This window comes from Aulonocara sp. 'chitande type north' Nkhata Bay, linkage group LG4 (assembly GCF_057382095.1).
Source record: "Aulonocara sp. 'chitande type north' Nkhata Bay isolate Kocher_YH1m ecotype deep benthic linkage group LG4, A_spYH_male_GT1.1, whole genome shotgun sequence".
NCBI lineage: Eukaryota > Metazoa > Chordata > Actinopteri > Cichliformes > Cichlidae > Aulonocara > Aulonocara sp. 'chitande type north' Nkhata Bay.
Window position 1 is genome coordinate 32629715 of NC_141347.1, and position 21245 is coordinate 32650959.

General features: G+C 37.8%; 3 protein-coding genes across 4 annotated transcripts; 2 read left to right on the forward strand and 1 right to left on the reverse strand.

Annotated features, from left to right (window-relative positions):
* Nucleotides 1-65: 65 nt before the first annotated feature.
* On the reverse strand, nt 66-3002 carry LOC147333056 (transmembrane protein 265-like). The gene is made up of 3 exons (XM_086290737.1): nt 2735-3002; nt 1658-1884; nt 66-1102 (listed from the first exon to the last, which is right to left on the reverse strand). Exons 2-3 carry the CDS (start codon nt 1880-1882, stop codon nt 926-928), a joined length of 402 nt encoding a protein of 133 aa, XP_086146863.1. The 5' UTR covers nt 1883-1884; nt 2735-3002; the 3' UTR covers nt 66-925.
* Nucleotides 3003-7878: 4876 nt separating this feature from the next.
* rusf1 (RUS family member 1) lies at nt 7879-14739 on the forward strand. The gene is made up of 15 exons (XM_086289986.1): nt 7879-8215; nt 8291-8368; nt 8449-8563; nt 8656-8701; nt 8991-9023; nt 9109-9214; nt 9452-9553; nt 9952-10022; nt 10494-10678; nt 10787-10844; nt 11372-11436; nt 11522-11659; nt 11733-11801; nt 11889-11994; nt 14610-14739. Exons 1-14 carry the CDS (start codon nt 8066-8068, stop codon nt 11972-11974), a joined length of 1302 nt encoding a protein of 433 aa, XP_086146112.1. The 5' UTR covers nt 7879-8065; the 3' UTR covers nt 11975-11994; nt 14610-14739.
* LOC147333058 (uncharacterized) lies at nt 12979-21173 on the forward strand. Of its 2 annotated transcripts, none has more exons than XM_086289988.1 (12): nt 12979-13166; nt 14610-14811; nt 14965-14997; nt 15096-15214; nt 17111-17213; nt 17377-17409; nt 17760-17792; nt 17892-18125; nt 18799-18902; nt 20003-20168; nt 20264-20319; nt 20648-21173. In XM_086289988.1, exons 1-11 carry the CDS (start codon nt 13102-13104, stop codon nt 20306-20308), a joined length of 1137 nt encoding a protein of 378 aa, XP_086146114.1. In that variant the 5' UTR covers nt 12979-13101; the 3' UTR covers nt 20309-20319; nt 20648-21173. The 2 variants fall into 2 exon arrangements, with proteins under 2 accessions (XP_086146114.1, XP_086146113.1); XM_086289987.1 differs by having other exon boundaries at nt 12980-13166; nt 20636-21173.
* The last annotated feature ends 72 nt before the right edge of the window (nt 21174-21245 follow it).

Here is a 21245-nt window from a genome sequence, read left to right on the forward strand (position 1 = left end):
TATTAAAATATTTTGTTTTGTACGCACAAATACTTCAATCAAATCAAAGCATAAAAAATCTGTCATTTTATTAGAAAACAGCTTGTGTTAATGCTTGTATAAAAGTACAACATGTATATATATACATTTGACATTAATTAAGTAAATATTGTAACAATGCAATAATCCCATGGCAACGTTTTTTTAATGAGTACATGTTAAAATGTTTCAAGTGGATGAAGACCATAAAAGTTTCCTCATTTTATTATAAAATTGTTTGTTAATGTTTGTATAAAAGTGCAGCATATATATACATTTGACATTAATAAACTAAAATAGCAAGAACAGGACCTCATAATGTCCTGATAAAGCACTGCCCCAATCACTGCCTCGCATTTTATCTCCAGTAGAGACTCAATCCTAAAGTCACAAGTTGCCTCATTTTAAAGTGACTTGTTGATTGATTGATTAACTTATATAGCATCTGTAGTCATCTACAGTAAGAAAGTTAAAGTATAACTGTAAGAATATTAAGGATTGAGTCTTTACGGGAGCAGCTTTACATTTAAGTAGCTTTATATTATATATAACAGCTTTAGTCTTCAATCTATAATATATACATGTACGTTCGTATAGTCCACGGGTCAACAGATGGTTTAATAAATATCACAGCATATAACAAAAACAGTTGTTAGACATTTAATACTATTTTGAAAGATGTTTGTTCTTTGTGTAAAAACTAAAGGAGCTAGAAAAGTATAAATTAGGACAGCACCCATTTCAGCGTAAGAAAAACCAAGACAGCCTTTTTCCATTTAATGTAACCTGTAGTTTCTCCACAGCTTTGGTGTTCGTAGCCATTGATTCAGCAGCTTCCTGCTCTCCACTGTCCGTCTCCTTAAACATCAGCAGAGACACTCCTCTGGCTGTTCTCCTTTGAGGTTGATCAGTCAATCAAAGTGGCGAGATATGAGCCCAGTGCCAGCAGCAATGGAGCTGACACTAGAACGGAAACCCACGTCACGATGGAGATGATGCCCCATTTTTTGGCCTGTCTTAAATACTCTGGAGCTCTCCTGTCTGTCGTCGGCTCGGCCTTCTCAGCTTTTTCAGCATCCTCAGCCTGTTAAAGTAAACACATGACAATATTTTTCATTTAAAGATGAAATCAAAAAGAAGAAGCATTTTATTTCAGTTTCTCTTATTCTAAGGGAACATAATAATTGAATATGTAGATCTGAGGAGATGTGAAGGTTAAGATGTTTCTCATTAATGAGCTGTGTGTAAGTGGAAGCTGTGTTTTTGCTGCACACTCTGATGCTGTTCTCATAGGATTGGAAACAAATCCAGAGTGCACATTATGAATAATAACTTCCGCAGAACATTGCTTTTCTTACAACATGAGGATCATACCCTCATTCACTGCACTGTGCCTGGTTTAGGGCAAGTTTTTTAACACACCTGTACGAACAGGTGATTGTAGAGCTGAAAAACTCTTTTAAATTGAAGAAGAGCTGCATGAAGAAATCTGGTTTCCAACAGGAATTACTTGCCCTTGTCTTGTGTCAGATAAAATTTGACTAAAGCATCCCAAACCAGCCATAACAGTTAATCTAAGTATGGTTATTCTCATAAGAGACGCCTGCATGTACTCAGAACATGACTTAAAATAAAGTACCTTGACAGAATAAATCAAAGCTGGGACTCCGCAGCAGGAAAACCCGCAGATGATGCTACAGACGGCCAGTTTCCTGTGGTACTTGTCATTGCAGCAGGACGCAGTAGAGTCCTCACAGATTACTTGACTGCAGGTTTCCTCGGGTTGTTGAAGACCTGTTCCTGTTACAGTAGTCAGTGGAAGACTTTCAAGGTTGTTTAGATGGTTCTGGGATGACTCTGACATCTCTGCAAAATATGACGTAAAGTTAGGGAAAGTTTGACCCAAAAGACAAAAAACGAACATCTCAAACACGCTTAAACATTTTGTGTGCACAGAAACACTGAACGGACAGTTTGATGGCTGCTTGATAGACATGTTTGATTTTTCAAGATAAAAGCAACTTTAAGGAACTAGTTTGTTTTCAAAGGACAAACCCTGCTCAGGTAAACCGGTTTTCTCCACCACTGAACAAAACAATTTAGATTCAGATTCAAAAGAATTTAAAATAAATGTTTCCCACGGGTTTAAACACGCTCTGCAAAAAAATGTAGTGTATTCTTGAGAATGTGAGTGAGGACTGGGTATTTCCATAAGAAACAGAAAGTATATTTTGAAGAATGTTGCAATACAGTGAGCAGCGTGCGTAACAGTGTTCCCCTGTTACTAAAAAATAAAAAAATAAAGTAATAGCTTGAAAAACTAGCTTGGTGGGCAGGTTGTTACGGCAAGTTGAAGCCTGAAGTGTTACTTATCTAGCCTCTGATTTAAAAGAGCCGGGCGGGCGACACCTACATTGTGCATTTTTTGGTAAGAGATGAGAAAATGTATGAGCCGAGTGTAATATTACACATGCAGGGCTGCGAATCATTTGTAGTGAAGAGGGAGAAAACTCCGTCCTCCACCCTTCACATGAAGTGGAATACAACAGTAAACATGAGGCGATTAAGTAAGCTTTGATCAAACACTGCTGTACACCAAAATCTTAAAGGTGGTTCTACAAGGCAAACAGAGTATTAACAACTAGGGAGCTAAGATTTTTTTAATCACTATGACAACCACTTAGACCGCATTCAAAGGCTGAAATCAAGTACAAACCTGAGCAAGTTTTAAAAGGCAGTGTCCTGAATCCACTCCTCAGTCTGATCTTTGTTCAAAGTTTGTCCGGCTTCTTCTCAGAGTGATATCAAAGCCTTGTTGAGATGGTCAGCAGGTCTTTTCCAACTCGAGCTGCCTTCCTTTAATATGTGAAGATTTCAGTTAAATATTTACAAATGGACATCCAAAGAGCGCTACTGTGATTGTAGAGAGACGACATAAACCTGATCTGTTCCTGTTCTACACAAGCTGTTGAATGACAGGAAGAATAGCCTTTGGTGAAACTCTGTTTGCGACTTCCACTCCCATTTCCCCTTTACTGCCCTGCCCTCTTTCCCCCCCGTCTCCACTCCCACTCATAAAATGTGTCAGCTTGTTATTACCTCACAGTGTTGCGTTAGTTCTCATATTTTATTTCAGTTTAGATTTTCCTTTCTCTTCCTCAGTTGTCGCACTGATACATAATGCACAGACTTACAACTGTTTCTTATTTCATACCAGATTCCAGAAGAGCTGAGAAAGGTGTGTCAGAACTTGTAATGCCTTCAGGTAAACCTGAGATTCCAGTCTGCTATCTATTTTTAAATTGCCCTTTCCTCTGATTGTACACTTGATTTTCTTTCTGCTCATCACAGCAGAATCAATCACTTTTAACACACCCTGCTTTTTTCCAGTCTCCTGACCCCCCCTCTACTCTCTGACCTTCGCATAAGATACATTCTTAAACACTGATGCAACCTGAGAGCATTTTTCCAACATTGACCCCACCCACTGTACACAAATACGGCTGTTCCCTGAGACTAAAAAACTGCCGTGACGTTACAATCAGGGTGCTGTTTGTTTTGTGTCATAGTGCCAGGCATTTCAAAAAAAAAAAGAAAAAAAAAAGACTGCCAATATGTTACAACGGGGCGATCGTGGCTCAAGAGTTGGGAGTTTGTCTTGTAATCGGAAGGTTGCTGGTTCGAGCCCCGGCTCGGACAGTCTCGGTCGTTGTGTCCTTGGGCAAGACACTTCACCCGTTGCCTACTAGTGGTGGTCAGAGGGCCCGGTGGCGCCAGTGTCTGGCAGCCTCACCTCTGTCAGTGCGCCCCAGGGTGGCTACAATGTAGCTTGCCATCACCAGTGTGTGTGAATGGGTGGATGACTGGTTGTGTAAAGCGCTTTGGGGTCCTTAGGGACTAGAAAAGCGCTATACAAATACAGGCCATTTACCATTTACTACAGTTAATGTAATGACCCTTTCATATATCTAAATATAGCGACAGCTGGCTGTTTCAAAGCAATAAAATTGGTTTACAGAGTTGTAATTGAGCAAACCTAGACTGGGGAAAGATCACTGAATAAAATATTCAAATGAAAGTATACAAACAAACTACAATAAAGTTTTATGACATAGAATTTTTGTGGTAAATTCTGTCCTGTTAAAAGAAAAACCTCTGCTGTGTCTAGGAGCGGAGAAACAAAAACATACAAGTGATGCAGTCATCTGCACTGCCCTACATCCACAAATAGCTTCTGGCAGGAATATGCAACTCTGTAACACAAATAATGGAAAACAGCCAGAATCTGGAGACAAGTAAAGGTACCCCACAGAAACATTTAAACACCTTGAACTGTTTATTCTTCAAATTTGAAAGATCTACGTAAGTAAACTGGATCAACTAAAGCAGAGAAGATACATAAGATAAACACTGCTGTTATATGTAAACAGTAACTTTATTGAATGATGGCAAAACAAAGTCAGAGTAGGCTTTTTATGATTTTTGCCATCAGCAGGGTGTGTGTGATTTCTTCTAATTTTAAAGGTAATTAAGGCAGGATGCAGGGTTCAGTACAAGCAGCCTATAAGTCTGCTGCAAAATAGCAGTGAGCAAATATCCTGTAGTGGCTGAGTAATACTAGAAGAATGCGACTGGTAAGTTTCTTCTCCAGGTGAATCATTTAAACCACCTGTGACCTGTTACCGCCCACATTCCTTGACCTTTCCTGCATCAACAATACGACTGCAACTGTGTGCGATAAAACAACAAATGTTTTGTAGATGCACAGTTACAGTTCTGTGCAATAAAAATGTTTAGGTGCAAGTTGTACAGTAAATATATTTACATTCTCCCCAAAAACTGCAATAAAATGATGACATATAAGAATAGTTTGAACCCTATGAGATCTAACTCACCTATGGTAATGAATCTAAACCTTAGCCTTTGCTATCTGAATATATCATTCTCATTTATTTATTTATTTATTTTTGACACTAGGTCAAACTCAGTTTTACTCATTGCAACTAATTTTACAGAGGTCTAGGCTGATTATCAGAGCATTCAAAGTCTTAACAGTTCCACGTCTTCACTTGAACCCACCCTCACCCCCCTTTTTTGTACTTTTAGCTGTTTATAAGGGCATTTTAACCACTGTAAACACCTTGTGACAGTCTGGTATTTTTCCTGCCTTACTTAAATCTTGTTAAACCACATTTAAAGAAAAACAGTCTAAATCTGTCTGTTATTAATAACTGCAGACACATAACTAATGTTACATTACTTTGTAGAATTTTAAGGGAAAAAAACCCATCCACGAATTACCACTGACACTAAACTATGAAGATTTCTAATGATTTCTGCAATGTTGTAACTACAGAGGTGGGCAGGCCAATGGAGGGTGGGATTTTGGTGTTTGTCTTGGGAATTTTAGCTCATGTGTCATACCCCATGACAATTATTAACTTACACCAGTTACCATGGTCACTTGATTAACAATCACAATACGTGGTTGTTAATTGAGTGTGTCATAAGCATGTGTCATCAACTATGCTCCTGACACAGCGTTCCCAGTCTGCTGACTGACACACTATCAGTTTCATTGATGTTGATAACAGTATGGCTAAAACCGCCTTCAGTTTAACTTTGATCAGAAAGCGGTCCTGACCACTGGAGTCTCACAGATGCTGACCTCACTTTGCAGATTCCCTGGGCCACATCATGAACATTGTTAGAATCTGATTTATCACCACAGAAATATAATAAAGATTCAGCGGTTATCATGTAACTAAATAACTCATCCATGTATCTCTAGTTTGCTGGATGATTGCAATGCACTGCTTACAGGAATCTTAAGAAACTACCTTGAACAACTAAAGCCACAGCTTGCAAAATTATAGGAAACTATAAAATTATAGTAACTACTATAACTATTTATTTATAATTGAAAAAATATATTTATCTATATGTACTTCTGCATCCAAAGTTTTATAAATCACTTTCCATCCTGTATTAAAACTTTTAAAGTTTTAATACTGGATTTTATATTTCAGTAGCTCTCTGGCATGCTCATAAAAATGATGGATGAACTATGAACCCAGGTCTTTATGAACACTAGACACGCTTTGGCTTCAACATTTTTACTGGTCTACTGCTGGTTAGTTTCTTGTTGAATTTCTATTTCTTTATCAGTTTAACTTCTGTGCTTCACATGAAGCAGGTCTTTCTTACATCCGCAGGCTGAATTATATTAGGCTTACAAATGTCCTTTTTGACAAAGCATATAGTTAGGGCTGGATCAGGTGACCCTGATTCTTGCCTTAGAATTGGCTTAGGCTACTAGGGGCTTCCAATGATGCATTACTGTTTCTTCTTCACTGTGTGTTTACACACCTGCATTTAATTCTGCATTTAATCATTAGTTAATATTAAACTCTGGATCTCCTCCACAGTCTGTCTTTTGTCCTGTTTCTCTTCCCTCACCCCCAATCTGTCACAGCATATGGTCACCCCTCCCCAAACCTAGTTCTGCTTCAGGTTTCTTCTTGTTAAAAGGGACTTTTCCCTTCTCACTGTTGCCAAGTGTTTGGTGAAAGGGGGTCATTTGATTGATGGGATTTTCTCTGTGTTATTGTACGTTCATTACCTTGCAGTATAAAGTACCTTGAGGCAACTGTTATTATATTTGGCACTACATAAATGAAATTGAATTAAATCAATTTTAAGTGTCACAGCTATAACGTTTGTGGTAGTCTGAGTATCTTGACTTGACTTTAATACCAGTAAAACAGGAGTAAATACAGCAGAGCACAGGTGGGTTTGCAAGATAAACAACTGGAACTCAAGAATTAACTGGTTAATAAACTGGTTGAAAAACCATTCGTAGTTAAGCAAATGGTCCTTAGGTGCAAAAGTTCGATTACTGCTTTCTGCAGCAGTGAAGTTTGTTTCCTCAGAATGTGGGTTAACTCCCCAGTAAGGACCAGGAAAACCTCCCACCAACTTCCTGTCTTTGCAAAGTACTGTGATTGGGCTTGGCTTCCATTAGGCAGGTTATTTTCCAGCTGGTAAAAGGGGGAATGGACAAGGCAGGTACGTGGATTAGTCCAGATTCTCCAGAGAGGAACACAGGAAATGAAAGGCAGGTGAGTGTCTCACAGGTTAAACCCAAGCAAACAGTTCATAATTGCACTAAACCCCCTAAATAACAGTACCACAAAAACTGTTTAACAATCCGGTCCTTAGCAGCACTCTGAATTTAAATAATGAGGATGATCACTCAGGTGTACAACAGGTGTGCTTGCTCTGGGTTATCAGACACCACACCCACTGCTGTAAAGGATTGGTTAATCACCATTCACTTGCACAGAGGGGAGAGAGAAAAAGCAGGTGCCATACTAAGACAGGGTGAACCATTTCTATTTATTTATTTAACTGTATGTATTGTGTTTATACTTTTATGTTTAATTTTAAATCACCTGGAAGTTAAAGAATGGAAAAATGGTTAAATTACGTGAAGTTCATTGCATGAGCCGTATGAAACAAGGTTGGTGAAATTTAGGGGAAAGAAACTGTAGATATTGTCTTAAATGAATGTGCATTGCAATGTTGGTATCACATTTTTATTTTTATTTATTATTTATATTTTATTTATTTATCCTGCTTGTGTACGCTTTTTTTTTTGACAGTATTTGTTTTTTATCATCTGAGTTCATTCATGTTAACTGACACATGGTTATGAAAAATATTTATTGTTCCTCCAGCAAGACCGTAAAAAGCGAAGAAAAAAAAATCTATTTCTCGTTTCTTTGACATCATTTGAGCGTCTCCGCTGGGGCTCCGCCTTGAACTTCTAATCCACCAATGAGTGATCGGGAAACTGTGAGTGCGGAAGCAAACCCGGAAACGTCACAAATCAAAACAAAACAGGACACGTCGGCTCTGTCACGCTGAAGTCCACTTTTAGCTGGGCTTTAATTAAATGCATTCCAGTGGATCTGAAGCCGCAGAATTGCTCAGTTTGTTTAAAAAATCGTTTACATCCCTCCGACTATCGCTCTTAAAAGTATAAATGGAGACGGACAAAGGTGTGGTTTTGGCAACAGAGAGATATGGCAGTGCAGAATCCTGGAAGTATGTATCAAAAGATGGAGTGATGGAGAGGAGGAGAGATGGGAGTGAAGGTCACTCAGGAGGAAACTCGGTTTTTGGAGTTTTTAAAGTAAGGCACAAGTGAACTTAATTGTGCTTACGCTAACTGCAAACATCAACCTGAAGTTTGAACTTTTGATTTCAGAGCGTCTTTCTGCCTCAAGGTTATCCAGAGAGTGTGAGTGATGATTATCTGCAGTACCAGTTCTGGGATACAATGCAGGTACAGTGGGTAATACAACAGGGATAGTTACATATCTGTGACATTAAACCCCTTCAGTCACGCTCTTCCTCCTCTCTCAGGCCTTCTCCAGTTCCCTGTCAGGGACTCTCGCCACTCAGGCTTCCCTCAGAGGTGTTGGTGTTGGAAACCAGGAGGCCACCGTAGCTGCAGCCACTGTTACCTGGTTATTAAAAGGTGGAAAAGTACATTTACATTTACATTAACCCTGCACAGCTCGTGCTGACCTCACTGGTGTTTCGATAACAAACAAATGTGTCTCCCTGCAGATGGGACTGGCATGTTGGGAAGAATCCTCTTCGCCTGGCAGAAAGGGTAAGGCTTATATGAGAAGATCTAACCCAGTGTGCAAAAGCAAATACTTTAGATTCTACAACTGTGGCCACTGATGATAAATTTTTTTTAAAGTGCATAAAATTCAGTGCTTTAAGGAAATTTAAGGAAGTGATTCTATCAGTATTTCCTTCAATGCCATTTGCCAGTCTCTTCTCACACACACACACACACACACACACACACACACACACACACACACACACACACAACATTGGCTTTTGTTCTGATAGAAATTATGTTCAGAGTAAGTTTCTTCGTCTTTTTCCAGGAGTAAGCTGGACTCTGAAGCAAAAAAATGGAGGTATGTGATAAATGTGTAAGACAAGTCATTCCAGTCACCACAGGAAACCCATTTGAGTTTTGTTTGTTTTTTAATTCCCAATTAGACTTTTTGCTGATGTGCTCAATGACATTGCCATGTTCATGGAAATACTGGCTCCTTACTTTCCTGCTTGCTTCACCTTCATTGTGTGCACTGCAGGGATATTCAAGGTAACAAACAAACAAACAAACAAACAAACAAACAAACAAAAAACGGGTTAATTCTGTTCAAAATTATTTAATGTACACCACAATTTAAAAGGCTATTCCCATTGCTAAATAGGTGATATAAAAATGAAATTCCTGTCTAGTTGACCAAGGACAGCCCAGGTGCAAGGATGCAGAAAAAGTATAAAACGTTACGTTGCGTTATCTTGCATGTCATCCATTTGTGTTTGTCTTCTCCAGTCTATTGTTGGAGTGGCAGGTGGTGCGACCAGAGCGGCTCTCACTGTTCATCAGGCCCGCAGAGACAACATGGCTGACATCTCTGCCAAAGACGGCAGTCAGGTAGCTGCCACTTCCTACTTTCATCACACTGTGTATCATCAAGCTAACCAATGTGAGCAGTTTTACACTGAAAACATGTAGACAATGAACAATCTTTCAAATGTACCAGGATGGAAACTTAATGTGATGGTAATTAGAAAAGGATATATTCTGTATACAATATTTTGGTGTGGCACAAGAAAGAAGCACAAAAAGCCCTTTAATGGTAGTTTTAAGTTAAACCAGGTAAAGCACGTTTGATTAATAATAACAGCAACATTTCAGGTCCCTGCTACTGAAGCAGATACATTTTATTATGTACACAATGTTTATCTCCAGAGACACACAGTAAAAAACAGGTAATTTGTAGCAAATCTGTAAAGCCATCATAACATCATCATCTCTGTGTTTTCCTTTAGGAGACTTTAGTGAATCTGGCCGGACTGCTGGTCAGTCTGATACTCATTCCCCTCGTCACTGATAATCCAGTGTAAGTTTTGCTATATTTCAAATACTAATTATATTCTTAACGGGTCAGTTTACCCAAAAAACATGTTTTTGCTCCAGCCTGCAATGCTGTTTATGATTGTTTTGATGTGAGGTTCTAGTTTTGGAGAAAAACTTTTTTTTCTTGGCACTTTGAGCCTTCAAGGTGATTGTGGTACAGTTTTATTATATTATAAGACAAGGTGGACATTTCCTTAGCTGGTACTTCCAAACCCAGACAAAATGATCTAGAAGGATCGGGTCAAGTAAATTTGACTTAAACGACTGCACAGCAAGTAAAGTTATCAAAGAGAAAAAAAAATAAAGAAAAAGAACAAAAAAATGATAATCAAAGTATAGGATAATAAAAAAAAAATAGTAATAGTAAATAATGTGGGTGAACTGTTGCTTTAGAGTGTTTCATGCCTCTAACATCACCCACCTCAGTCTCTTTCTCCCTTTCTGTCTTGTTTAGATTGACTCTCTGCCTCTTCTTCCTCTTCACCGTGCTTCATCTTTTTGCCAACTACAAGGCTGTGCGTTCAGTTGTCATGGAAACCTTCAACGAAGCACGGCTTTCTATCGTACTGCAGCAGTACCTGAAGGACAAACGAATCCTGAGTCCACCAGAGGCCAATCAGAGAGAACCAGTTTTCTTTGGTAAGAATTAAGTTTTTTGTGCTATCACACTGGCAGGGTAGAGTCCTGTGTCGAGTCATTGTAAATCTTATTAAGTTGTCTTCTGTTTTGCTTTTGATTTTGTTTTAGAGTTTGGGCAAACTGTGCCGATAAAGCTTGGAGTGAGGCTGCAGGAGATTGCACAGAGGTGATTTCAAAACTTGGTTTGCACGCATTTAAATGTTGCAGTAGCAATGAAAATATGCAGGGGAAGAGTGAGACAAGGAGGAAAAATCCAGAACAGGGAAGTTTTTATTAAATAGTTAAAGTCAGACACTGAAAAGCTGAAACGTTCATTTCTCAAATTACATGTTTTCGATTCTTTTCCTTGCGTCTTAGTTCCTCACACCAATGCAAGTGGAGGAAGCAAAGAAGAAGAAGACTTTTCTCATTTCATGTGCCTCCTTGTCTGTTCTGTCCACCTTCCTCTGACCCCCAAATCAGTCTGTCTTAAATCACACACAGAAACCGTGACGGGCAGAAAGTTTGATGATCTTAAATAACTGAAACAGTTTATGGATAAAAACGATGAGCTGTTTAAAGATTCCTCCTCCTGCCACAGTTTGTGTATTCCAGCTGTGAGCCACTGGTCTGTTATATGTTGAAGTTAAAAACACTTCGGAAACATGTCATAAAACTAAAAGGAATTTCATTATCGTTCTGCTCATTTTGCAGCCCAGAAGATCTTGAGTTGGCTTTGAAGGAAAACAGCATGCCTTACCTGTTAGGAGTCAGAAATGGTATGCTGTCTTCCACCCATGCAAAGAAAAGCAGCATGTTTACATACTTGGAAAGTTATTTTTAAACCTCCTGTCTTTCTCGCAGGCTGTGTATGTGTTTGTTTGGGACCAGAAGCTTCAGTGAGTGACGAAATCAGAGCGATGTGCCAGGCGGTAGTACTCGGCAACATGCTGAGCTCGTCAAACTCCAGAGAAGCTACAGGGGCTGCACCGAAACAACAAAGTGAGCCTCTACCTCTTTCCATGTTTAACTGTTTAAATGTGAAGAACTGTAAAACTTCCTCTTTTCTTTTTAGAAGGTCACTGGGAAATGGTGCACAAGAGTCACAAGCTGATGGATGCCATTTTCAATCCATTACTTAAGGGTGAGCACATGCAAAACTGCTTTAACTTACCAATCATCCTCTCTGATTCCTTTAGTGGAAGCATGATTCTGGAAATGTAACCTTCAGGTGCTGAAGCTGCAGGATGGGACATGAAACGAACCCTGATCGACTGGGATGAGTGGAGAGTCGAGTGGAAAACAAAAAGCAGCTGAGAAGCTTTAAATAAACAAAGGTGTTTTTAAGTATGCCTGATTTGATTCATTTAGCTGCCCCAACTCTCCAGAGAAAAATAGTTTATATGTTTACAAGAATAATATTTTATTTATTTTTATATTTTAAGTAATTAAAAAAAAACCCAGCAGATCACCACGGAGAAAATGATCTTGGAGCTTTTTTTGTGTGGGTATTTTGAAGAAAATATCAAAGTATAGATGCAAAAACAAAACGGTAGGGAAGGGGGCGGTATTAAACTGCCTTAACCAATCAAGGCACAACAAAGAAGAGGGAGCAACAACATCCGGTGCAAAGCGGATATGTCAAGTTCGAAACATCGTTGAGTAAAATTATAATTTACTAATAGTACGTAAACACAAAATAATAATAATAATACTTGAAGTTTTCTTACATGCCACAGGGCTATTTCTTACTTATTGTTCTTAACTTTGTTTTTTTGTCATTTAAAAAAATTTGAAAAAGTAGATTAAAATATAAGTGAATTTACAAAATGAGACAAATCACTATAAGAGTAAATGTAAACATAATAGATACATAATTCAGTCCTCCCAGTCAATTTTAGTCTTAGTGAATTGTGGCTGTGTTTTAAAGTACATATATATTTTTTTTAATGCCTAAATTCAATTTATTACATTACATACAGTAAGACAAGTGATTTTATGGACATATCTTTCTGGGGAAACCACAGTTGCTGAACGATAACACGAAATTGTAGACTTAACCCCCAAAAAGAAAAAGCTATTAGTTTAGGAGATCATTTCAAAGAAATATCACATTTATGGATCCAGCAAATTAATTTTCTGTAGTTTTCACCATATGGTTAAACATAATCTCAATATCAGGAATTTTCACAAATACCACGATTTTTGAAAAAACAAAAATCATATTAATTATCAATCCTAAATATTATTAATTTTTAATGATAAATGTAAAAAAAAGTACATATTTCTAAGGAAGAATAAATGCGACCTTTATTTTGAAATGTCCTTCCGGATGTTGAAGTGTCCAAATTGTTGTTAGCTGGAGACGTTTCTCATACAACTTTAGCGTTAGCAACAACAAAATCGGTTTTTGTGGTTCCAACTTGACCGAAATTTGACCATAAATGGGGAGATATACGTGTGCCTACAACTGCGACACCTCGAGCGATCCAGACGTAAAGTTTTTTAAGTAAGTTTTCGACAATAGCGCTGCTTTTTGGTTAAACTAAACCAACAGACAGCTAGAAGCACGTTTGTAAAGTAACAGTGGCTGACAGAACTAGGCTTGTATCAGTGTTAAGACTCAAATTTTCCACCTTTTCTCAATATTTTAAGCCCACATAATTAGATCTTTTTCTGTATACATGGGAGTGCAGTTCGGAGTGCACCTGGAAAAGTTACCGAGACGTGTACACAAGCTCACTAAGCAAAAAAAGGGCATAAACAAATAAAGTTTATCACTGTACATTTTGCTGCAGCATTATTTTTTTTTTATGCAGTTGCAATAGAGGGGTTTTATTCACACTAAATTCTAAGTCAAATCGTTTGAGAACCACTTGTGAGCTGTGTGCTGTAGGAGTGACTTAAGGGTTTAAGGTGCTGGTGGGAGTGTATCAGGGATCAGCCCTGAGGTGCTTCTTTCAGCAACAAACATCATAGTCCATAGTTTTCATGGACTGTGATGCAGGGAACATTGTGACCTATACTGACAGTAAGGAACAGGTGTGAAGATGTGGACTTCAGAGAGAAGAGAAATGAGAGGGATACAGGTGTGATACTGCAAGAAGTAGATGTACTGAAGATAGATGAGTTTACATACCATCCAAAACAATAGACAGTGCATAAAAGAGGTGAAGAACAGAGTGCAGGCAGAGTGGAGTGGGTGGAGACAAGTGTCGGGTGATTTTTTTTTTTTTTTTTTTTTTTTTGACAGGATAGCAGCAAGGGTAAAGGGGAAGGTTTACAAGATGCTAGTGAGACATGTTATCATTTATGGTTTGAAAATGGTGGCACTAACAAAAAGACAGGAGGCGCAGTTTGAGATGTTAAGATTTTTATTGTAAATGAGCAGGATGGACAGGATTAGAAATGAGTATGTCAGAGGGACAGCTGAGGTTGAGTGTTGGGAGACAAAGTTAGAAAGCTGCATTTTTTTTTAGATGGTTTGGACATATGCAGAGGAGGGACAGTGGATATATTGGACAAACGATGCTTAACATGGAGCTGTGGATTTGGTAAAGGAGAACATACAGAGGGTTGCTGTGACAGAGGAGGATGCTAAGCATAGGTTGAGATTGAGGCAGATGAACTGCTGTGGCGACCCCTAAAGGCAGCAACTGAAAAAAGACCACTTAAGATCCTCTAAATTACATCTATGAGACAAAAATACTCCAGATTAAGATCTTTAACAGTAAATTATGCTCTTATTATTATGTTTTTCTGTTGTTTAAGTTTAATTATCTAGCTTACGTTCAGTATATCACGCTGGAAATACTGAGTGTTATATTACATATAGCATATCATAATTAGTTTTAACAGAGTTAGTCAACAGGTAAAATTTACTGAACTCTACACAATTTTTAGTGAGTTACTTTTCACACGGGAAAAAAATGTTTTCTGTGTGTGCATGCAGGTTTCCCCTGTACAATCCCCGAAAACTTAAAAAATGGGTACTGAACATGAAGTGGAAGGACTGGACGCCGACTCGCTTTTCTGTTCTGTGCATCAATCACTTTGAGGAGCAGTACATTGACAAAACGGGCAAAAGTGTGACACTTCGGGAAGATGCGGTTCCCACCATATTTACACCGACTGACAACACACAGAAAAAGAAGGTTTGTGTGTATCATAGATAATTGTTGGCATCATTTAGAAATAAAACATTTGTGAAATATTTAAAGCTGCATAATGAAACTCCTCCTGTTTTTCTGTTTAAACCTCAGCGGCTTTTTAAAAATAAAGGTGTTGTTACTGTCTCCTTGATACAGGCTGCCATTAACCCGAGACGTAAACGACACAAGGTGAGCTGACCCAGACAGTTAGCTTTTTATTGTTTAACGTTTAATGTTATTCATTTTTCTAAATGCATTACGTGTTGTTTATTTTATTGTGAAAGCAGCAACCTGGTGCTAAAAGCTCAGAGAAGGATTTGGCTGCATCTGCAACATCAGCTCTCCCTGCAACAGACGACAGTGTCCGGGCCAAAGAACCCAGCCAGACAGACCAAGAGACATCTGGGTATGTAACTACACACAAGGAGACGTTTACTGTCCTAGTCCTCTTTTCATAAATCAATAATAAGCAGTAATGCTTCAGTATGCACAGTACGGATGCCCTTCATGAGGGATTTGTGTCTCTTCCTTGTTATCTTTCACTTTTTAGGCAAATGTGTGAACAGCTATACTATGGAGCCAGTTTCTTAAATCATTAATTATACGTCTAATAAGTCAGTGTTTACAGTTTGAAGACTGCCATTAGCTTCTTGTGCATATTTGCTTGTTAATTATTAATAATACATTTATTTGTAAAGTGCATATTTACAAAGTGCTTAACCGTTTGAATAAAACCACACATTAAGGATAAGTGTACATAATTAAACATGCAGTTAGTCTTACATTCATTCCTGCATACACACATTCAAAGAACCAAGGGCCAAAAACAACAGTCAAACAATTAAGGAAAAGCGGAGTTATGAAGCGTCACTGAAAACCAACCATAAAAAATTCAGCCAACCTGATAAGCTGAGGAAGGTTTAGCAGTGGCAACCTCAAAAGCATTATTACCTCTGGTTTTAAAGTAAAGACGTAAAACAGTTAAAAGACCTTTTCAGACCCAGATGACCCTCTTCAGTCTAAGCAGATCTGCTGTATAGGTAGGAGCCAAGCCATGTAGGGCTTTATATGTTATTAATAACATTTTAAAATGAAGAAAGGTTTAATTTTTGCAGTGTTTGTTCAATAAAGGAAACAAGGCTGGATGAGCTTAGAGATCAAAATTTAGATTGTGGTAAATAATATTAGCAGCATATTCCATATTATTCTCTAAAACCAACTTCCTCCTGTTCTCATCGCTCCTTAATTCACTGAATCTGCAACTTTTTTGTTATATATTTGCTGAGCTTTTAACATTCACACCATAATGAGGTTATGAGAAACAGTTTCTGGGTGTCACAGATTGATTCAGTTATATTCCACTGTATATTTATAGTGACCGTGTAGTTTGGGAAAGAAAGCCATATTGCTGACCAACTTGTAGTCTCGAGTTTAGTTTTAGTGCACTTCTTATCGTTCACACAGGTGTACTTAAAAGTGCTGCCTTGTAGTCATAAGCTACACATTCAAATATGCACATAAATTCTGAAAACAAAGCATTTTTCTTTGCGTGGTTTTGATGCTTGATATTTATTTGCTGAGAAAAATATTTGTTTTGTGCTCAGTGAGGGACATTTAAGATTTGTTAGAAGTTTTAGAAGAAAAGCAAAAGATTAAAAAGGATAAAAGGACTAAACATGTTACTTCTGACTAGTCAGTTTCTCTCAGAGGTATAAAAACAATCTGGTTTGTCAGCTGCTACCTGCTGAAGGATTGTGGCTCATAAATGTCTTTATAGAAGCAGTTAGCATTATACAAATGCCTCAGATTTTAAATTGATATATATTTAATGCACAAGCCTAAAAACCACAGTAATCTTGCAAAAAGGTTGTTTTGGATGGTACAGTTTGCAGGTATAACACAATGTCAAACCTAAGTTGTTTTTTTTTTTCTTTTAAAAGCTGATAAAAGCATTTAAGATGACATTTTCCTGCTGTACACGCATTTAAAAACAAATTTACAGTCATGGTGGTTTTCTGTATTGGTCCATTGGAGATCTGCCCACTGGTTAGGTCACTAAACCAGTTTTCAGACCTAACCAAAGGTCTCCTTGGGACTTGTTGTGTTGGCAAAGATGACTTTCTGGTCGATCACAGGTTTTCTCTTGGAAAAAGATCAAATCAAATCAAACACCAGAGAGGTTTCTTTGGTGCTTCTCCTTCATAAATTTAAAATTTTTTATTTATTTTGTTAATAATTTCTGTACAGATATATATTATCGTTTCCTTAATGTTTTAACTTTTTTTTCTGTTTTAATGATTAGAGATCCCAAAACGTCAGAGAAATGGAGGATTATAATTGATGAAGCACTGATGAAGATCGATTCATTTCCACACTTTTTTCATGGAGATTACTGTGTACCACAGGTAAATGGAATTGTATTTTATACATACTGATCACTGGGATAGCTTAAGAGTTTATGTTTAGCTAATCTTATGGCATTTACGGCATATCCGATATGTTTTATCTTGTTGTTTATCTTCATTAGTGCGAGTTAATCTATGTGTGTGTTTCCACCTGCATCAACAGAGTATCCACTGGGCTCCAGATAATAATTTCAGTGTAAGTAGAATATTTTCAGTCTACTGGGGATGTAATAATTCTCTGAAACTGGATGAACGGATGAACACTAAAACCACAACCCTGATCACTTGATTGGATCATAAACAAAAAATAAACTTTTATTCTCATATATTTCCAGTTCACCCACTACTGGGACATTTTTAAACAGAATTCACCAGACTAGCTTTAACCAAGGGCTCCACACGGGTATCAGGACACTAAGTGTTGCGCACAATTGTGTCACAGTTTCCTGTCTCTGCTGCATTATTCTTACACCCCTTTAATCTGTAAAGGTTTGTCTTTTATATCGTGGAGCACTTAATTCACCTCCTCTTTTGTCATTTTTACAGCCTGAGGATAAAGACAATGAAAACATTATAGAGGTACGTCTGTTGTACGATTACCTGCAGGTGTTACTCCAAATCCAAACCAGGGTTTTGGGTGGTTTTGTCCCTCTGCCTGATGCATTGTCCTGACTGCAGGTGAAGGAGCCATGGGAGTGGCTTGCTCTGGATGTCCGAGGACCGCTGCCTCAAACAGTAAACGGACACAAATACATTTTGACGGTGACCGACTTCTACTCCAAATGGGTGGAAGCTGTGCCGATGACAGCGTGCCTCCCTTCAGATGTGGCAAAGAACGTCGTGGACATCATTGCGCACTTTGGATATCCACTGAGAATCCTCTCTAGACTGCCTCTTGACATAGTCCACAAAGTGAGCGCGCACACTTGATTAATCTGCCTGGACTGTTTTGCAAAACCTGATTTCATATCAACATCAAAAATGTAGTTGAAATTTAGAAACTTGCATTTTTTAAAGTGCCTTATAAATCTGACTTGGAATTAGTGCCTGAAAACCAAACCCAAGGCAGTTAAACCCATGTGTAGTTATTATAGTGACATGCTTTTAATTTAGAAGAGCATATTTAACCTTCACAAGACCAACTCGGCAATCATATAATGCATAAAGAGAAGCTAATATACTCCTCCTTATTTTCTTTCACACATATACTGTTGTGGTTTGTTCCAAATGGGTAACAGTTTTGTCTTGTGGTACTTGCATGAATACAGTTGTTTTTTTTAGAGTTCCAGTATAAAAATATGGTGTTGAGAATGAAACTTTATCTATTCTGTGAGATGTCATGATAATTAAATGCTAATGAAATAATATTGGTTTTATTTTTGTTAAATTAAACATATACTCTGAATTGTCCAGTATAACATGTTATACTGGAAATGAATTACCACCAGCTGAAAAAGCCCTTTGTGTCTTCCAGCTCATAATATAATGCATGATACTTTTTTTTGTTATAAACTAATGTTATAGTGTGTCCTCATTGTCCAGTTTCATACAACTGTATACTGTGTGAATGTCTTCCCGATGACAGATCAACCGAGAACTGAAAGATCAGCTGAAGGTTGCTGTTGCTCTTGTGGTCTATCATCAGCAGACGGGCATCGCAGATATGATCACACCACAGCTGATAGACAGGTCTGTAAAAAGCCAGGGTGTGCTAATATTTGTTTTTTGTGACATTTTATAGTCTTGTTATGCCTTTATACCTGTAGTTTTGTTTCTTTTGGTCCTTTTCCAGATTTGATTAATTTTACCAAAATACATTTTGTCATTTGGATGACCTACAAAGTTCATTCTCTTGTTGTTGCAGGTGAAAACTTGTAGCTTTTAACACAGGATTAAAACACTTAGGTTATTAATAATATCACGAATGCTAAAGTCTCTGAAGTTTTCTGTTACCATATTGGTTTTGCAGTTAATAGTTTTAGATGCATTCGTGCTTTTAGGGCAGTTATAACTGTGCATGCACCAATAAATCAGGCAAACATCAGTATCTGTTTGTTAAGTGGTGATGTAACAGGATTATTCATAGTGAGTCATTCAAACCACACAGGAACATGTTTTAATGCATTGTGTTGTTGATGGATCATCTCTGAAATATAGTCCGTTTTCATCATCTTCTTCCTACCAGATGATAGTGGGAGACCCTCAACGTGAACTTTTATTGAGAATAGTTTTATCCAGATCTGTGCTAATGTGTTTCTATCAGCTCGACCATAACTAGCCACCTGGTAGTAAAGCACATGTCAAGTATTCCAAAGCTGCTATTATTTTTTCCATCTACCTTAACATCGAAAGTTATAGCCGAGCTCTACTTTTTTCTTTTTTGTCAAAAAATATACTAAAGTGAGAATTTTGTCAACTTCAGATGGAAATTAGCTCTTCTTTACTTTTGGATGTCTGGACATGAAACTTTATTGAAACAGCGGTCACGCTCATTTTATTGGAGCTGAAAGAGTCTGGACAATTTTGAACTCTCTGTGGATTCTCAGTACTTGTTTTGTTGGGAGCTAAAGGAATATTTGAACAACAATTTTCTGCTGATGATGTAGTTGTCTTTTATAATAGTATTTATGTTTTTTTCTCAATGAGATAAAAGGGAATAAATAACACCAAAAATATAAAATATCTGGCACCTGTGGACCAAACTGTTATTACAAACAATCGGCGCATAATACCTGGATGTTCTGTCATGATAGTAACATCTCAGTGCTGTAATGTTCCTAATCAAACAGGATGGTGAACGATCTAATAGAGGAGCATGCAGCTGACTGGGATGTTTACCTGCCTGCCAAAGTGTTCAGTCTGTGCTTCAAAGAGCATTCAGAGACCGAGGAGAGGCCTTTCTCAGTGCTCTGCTGTAAGGGAATAGAGCCTGTTCAATTCCCCAGAGAACTGGATGTAAGTGTAGGTTTTAAAATTTGAGTTCTAATAAATCTTTAATAAATCTTACAGGTAAAGTAAAATGACTTTCTGTGTAATCCATTTTTTCACAGTTTCCACTTTCCAAGATCCGAGAGAGTGCCTTTGTGGTTAGATAAAAGTTTATTCGGTGAGTTTTATGTGGAGTTGTGCACCACACTGTAATATAATATTCTGTATTTTACTGTTGTTTGGAACTGTGTGAAGCATATAGGGCATTTGTGGAATATATCACTGGGATTAGGTAATTACTGTTTCTATAGCAATTATTCAGGTTTATATTTTCTCTCGGTTAGATTATTGAGGTGTTCTTTTAACAAGCATCAGAAATCAGTTGAACGACTTCAAATCCAGCAGTGAGACGTCTTAAAATATTATGCCAGTTTTAGTGACACTACACTGTGTTGTTTTAAACTGACTTAACAGTGATGTTCAACTTGTCTCAGTTTTATTTTCAGGTCACTTTAATTGGAAACAAACTGGAGCTGCTTTAGCAGCAAACCAGGGAAGAAGAACGTGTTCAGTCCTGGAGGTATTCGTTCTGGTGGAAACCCTGATGAGTGGACCGGGATGTTCTAGTACTGAGTTCTGTGGAGAGGATTTGTTGATGAAGCTGTGCATTTCGACAGCATTTTCCACTTTGTCTGTGATACACTGAGATGCTCCACCTATTTTTCATTCGCAAGTATTTTTGGATGTAGTATTTTAATTCAGTTTTTTGCTGTAGCACTGCAGCAAAATGTCTTGCTTAAAATATATAGCAGCATGTCTGCAGTGTTGAGACTGGAACAAGCTAAATGTAGGTTAGGAAGGCGAGACAGTTTTCTGAGCCATAGGAGACTGATCAGTATAGCATTATTATTTTTATGACTTCAAGCAGTTCAGCCACCTCCACTGGTAAGGTTTAGGCTGCTGATCGTTGATGTTTTCTGTTTGTAAAAAGGTAAAAGATGCCAATAAACTTTATTTAAATATCATTTTTAATCACTAGTGAATAGTTTTTGTTTATTGACTATCCATGTTATTCTTATCCAATCTGGGGGTTCTTGAGGCCAA

Excerpts from the sequence above, each read along its gene's own strand:
- LOC147333056 (XM_086290737.1), bottom strand. The coding sequence starts at position 1,882 with ATGTCAGAGTCATCCCAGAACCATCTAAACAACCTTGAAAGTCTTCCA. Across the intron at positions 1,103-1,657 it reads CTTTGATTTATTCTGTCAAG|GCTGAGGATGCTGAAAAAGC; the intron begins GTACTTTATTTT and ends TTACTTTAACAG.
- rusf1 (XM_086289986.1), top strand. The coding sequence starts at position 8,066 with ATGGAGACGGACAAAGGTGTGGTTTTGGCAACAGAGAGATATGGCAGT. Across the intron at positions 8,216-8,290 it reads CGGTTTTTGGAGTTTTTAAA|AGCGTCTTTCTGCCTCAAGG; the intron begins GTAAGGCACAAG and ends TTTTGATTTCAG. Across the intron at positions 10,679-10,786 it reads GAGAGAACCAGTTTTCTTTG|AGTTTGGGCAAACTGTGCCG; the intron begins GTAAGAATTAAG and ends ATTTTGTTTTAG.
- LOC147333058 (XM_086289988.1), top strand. The coding sequence starts at position 13,102 with ATGGGGAGATATACGTGTGCCTACAACTGCGACACCTCGAGCGATCCA. Across the intron at positions 17,214-17,376 it reads GAGATTACTGTGTACCACAG|AGTATCCACTGGGCTCCAGA; the intron begins GTAAATGGAATT and ends CTGCATCAACAG. Across the intron at positions 17,410-17,759 it reads CTCCAGATAATAATTTCAGT|CCTGAGGATAAAGACAATGA; the intron begins GTAAGTAGAATA and ends TCATTTTTACAG.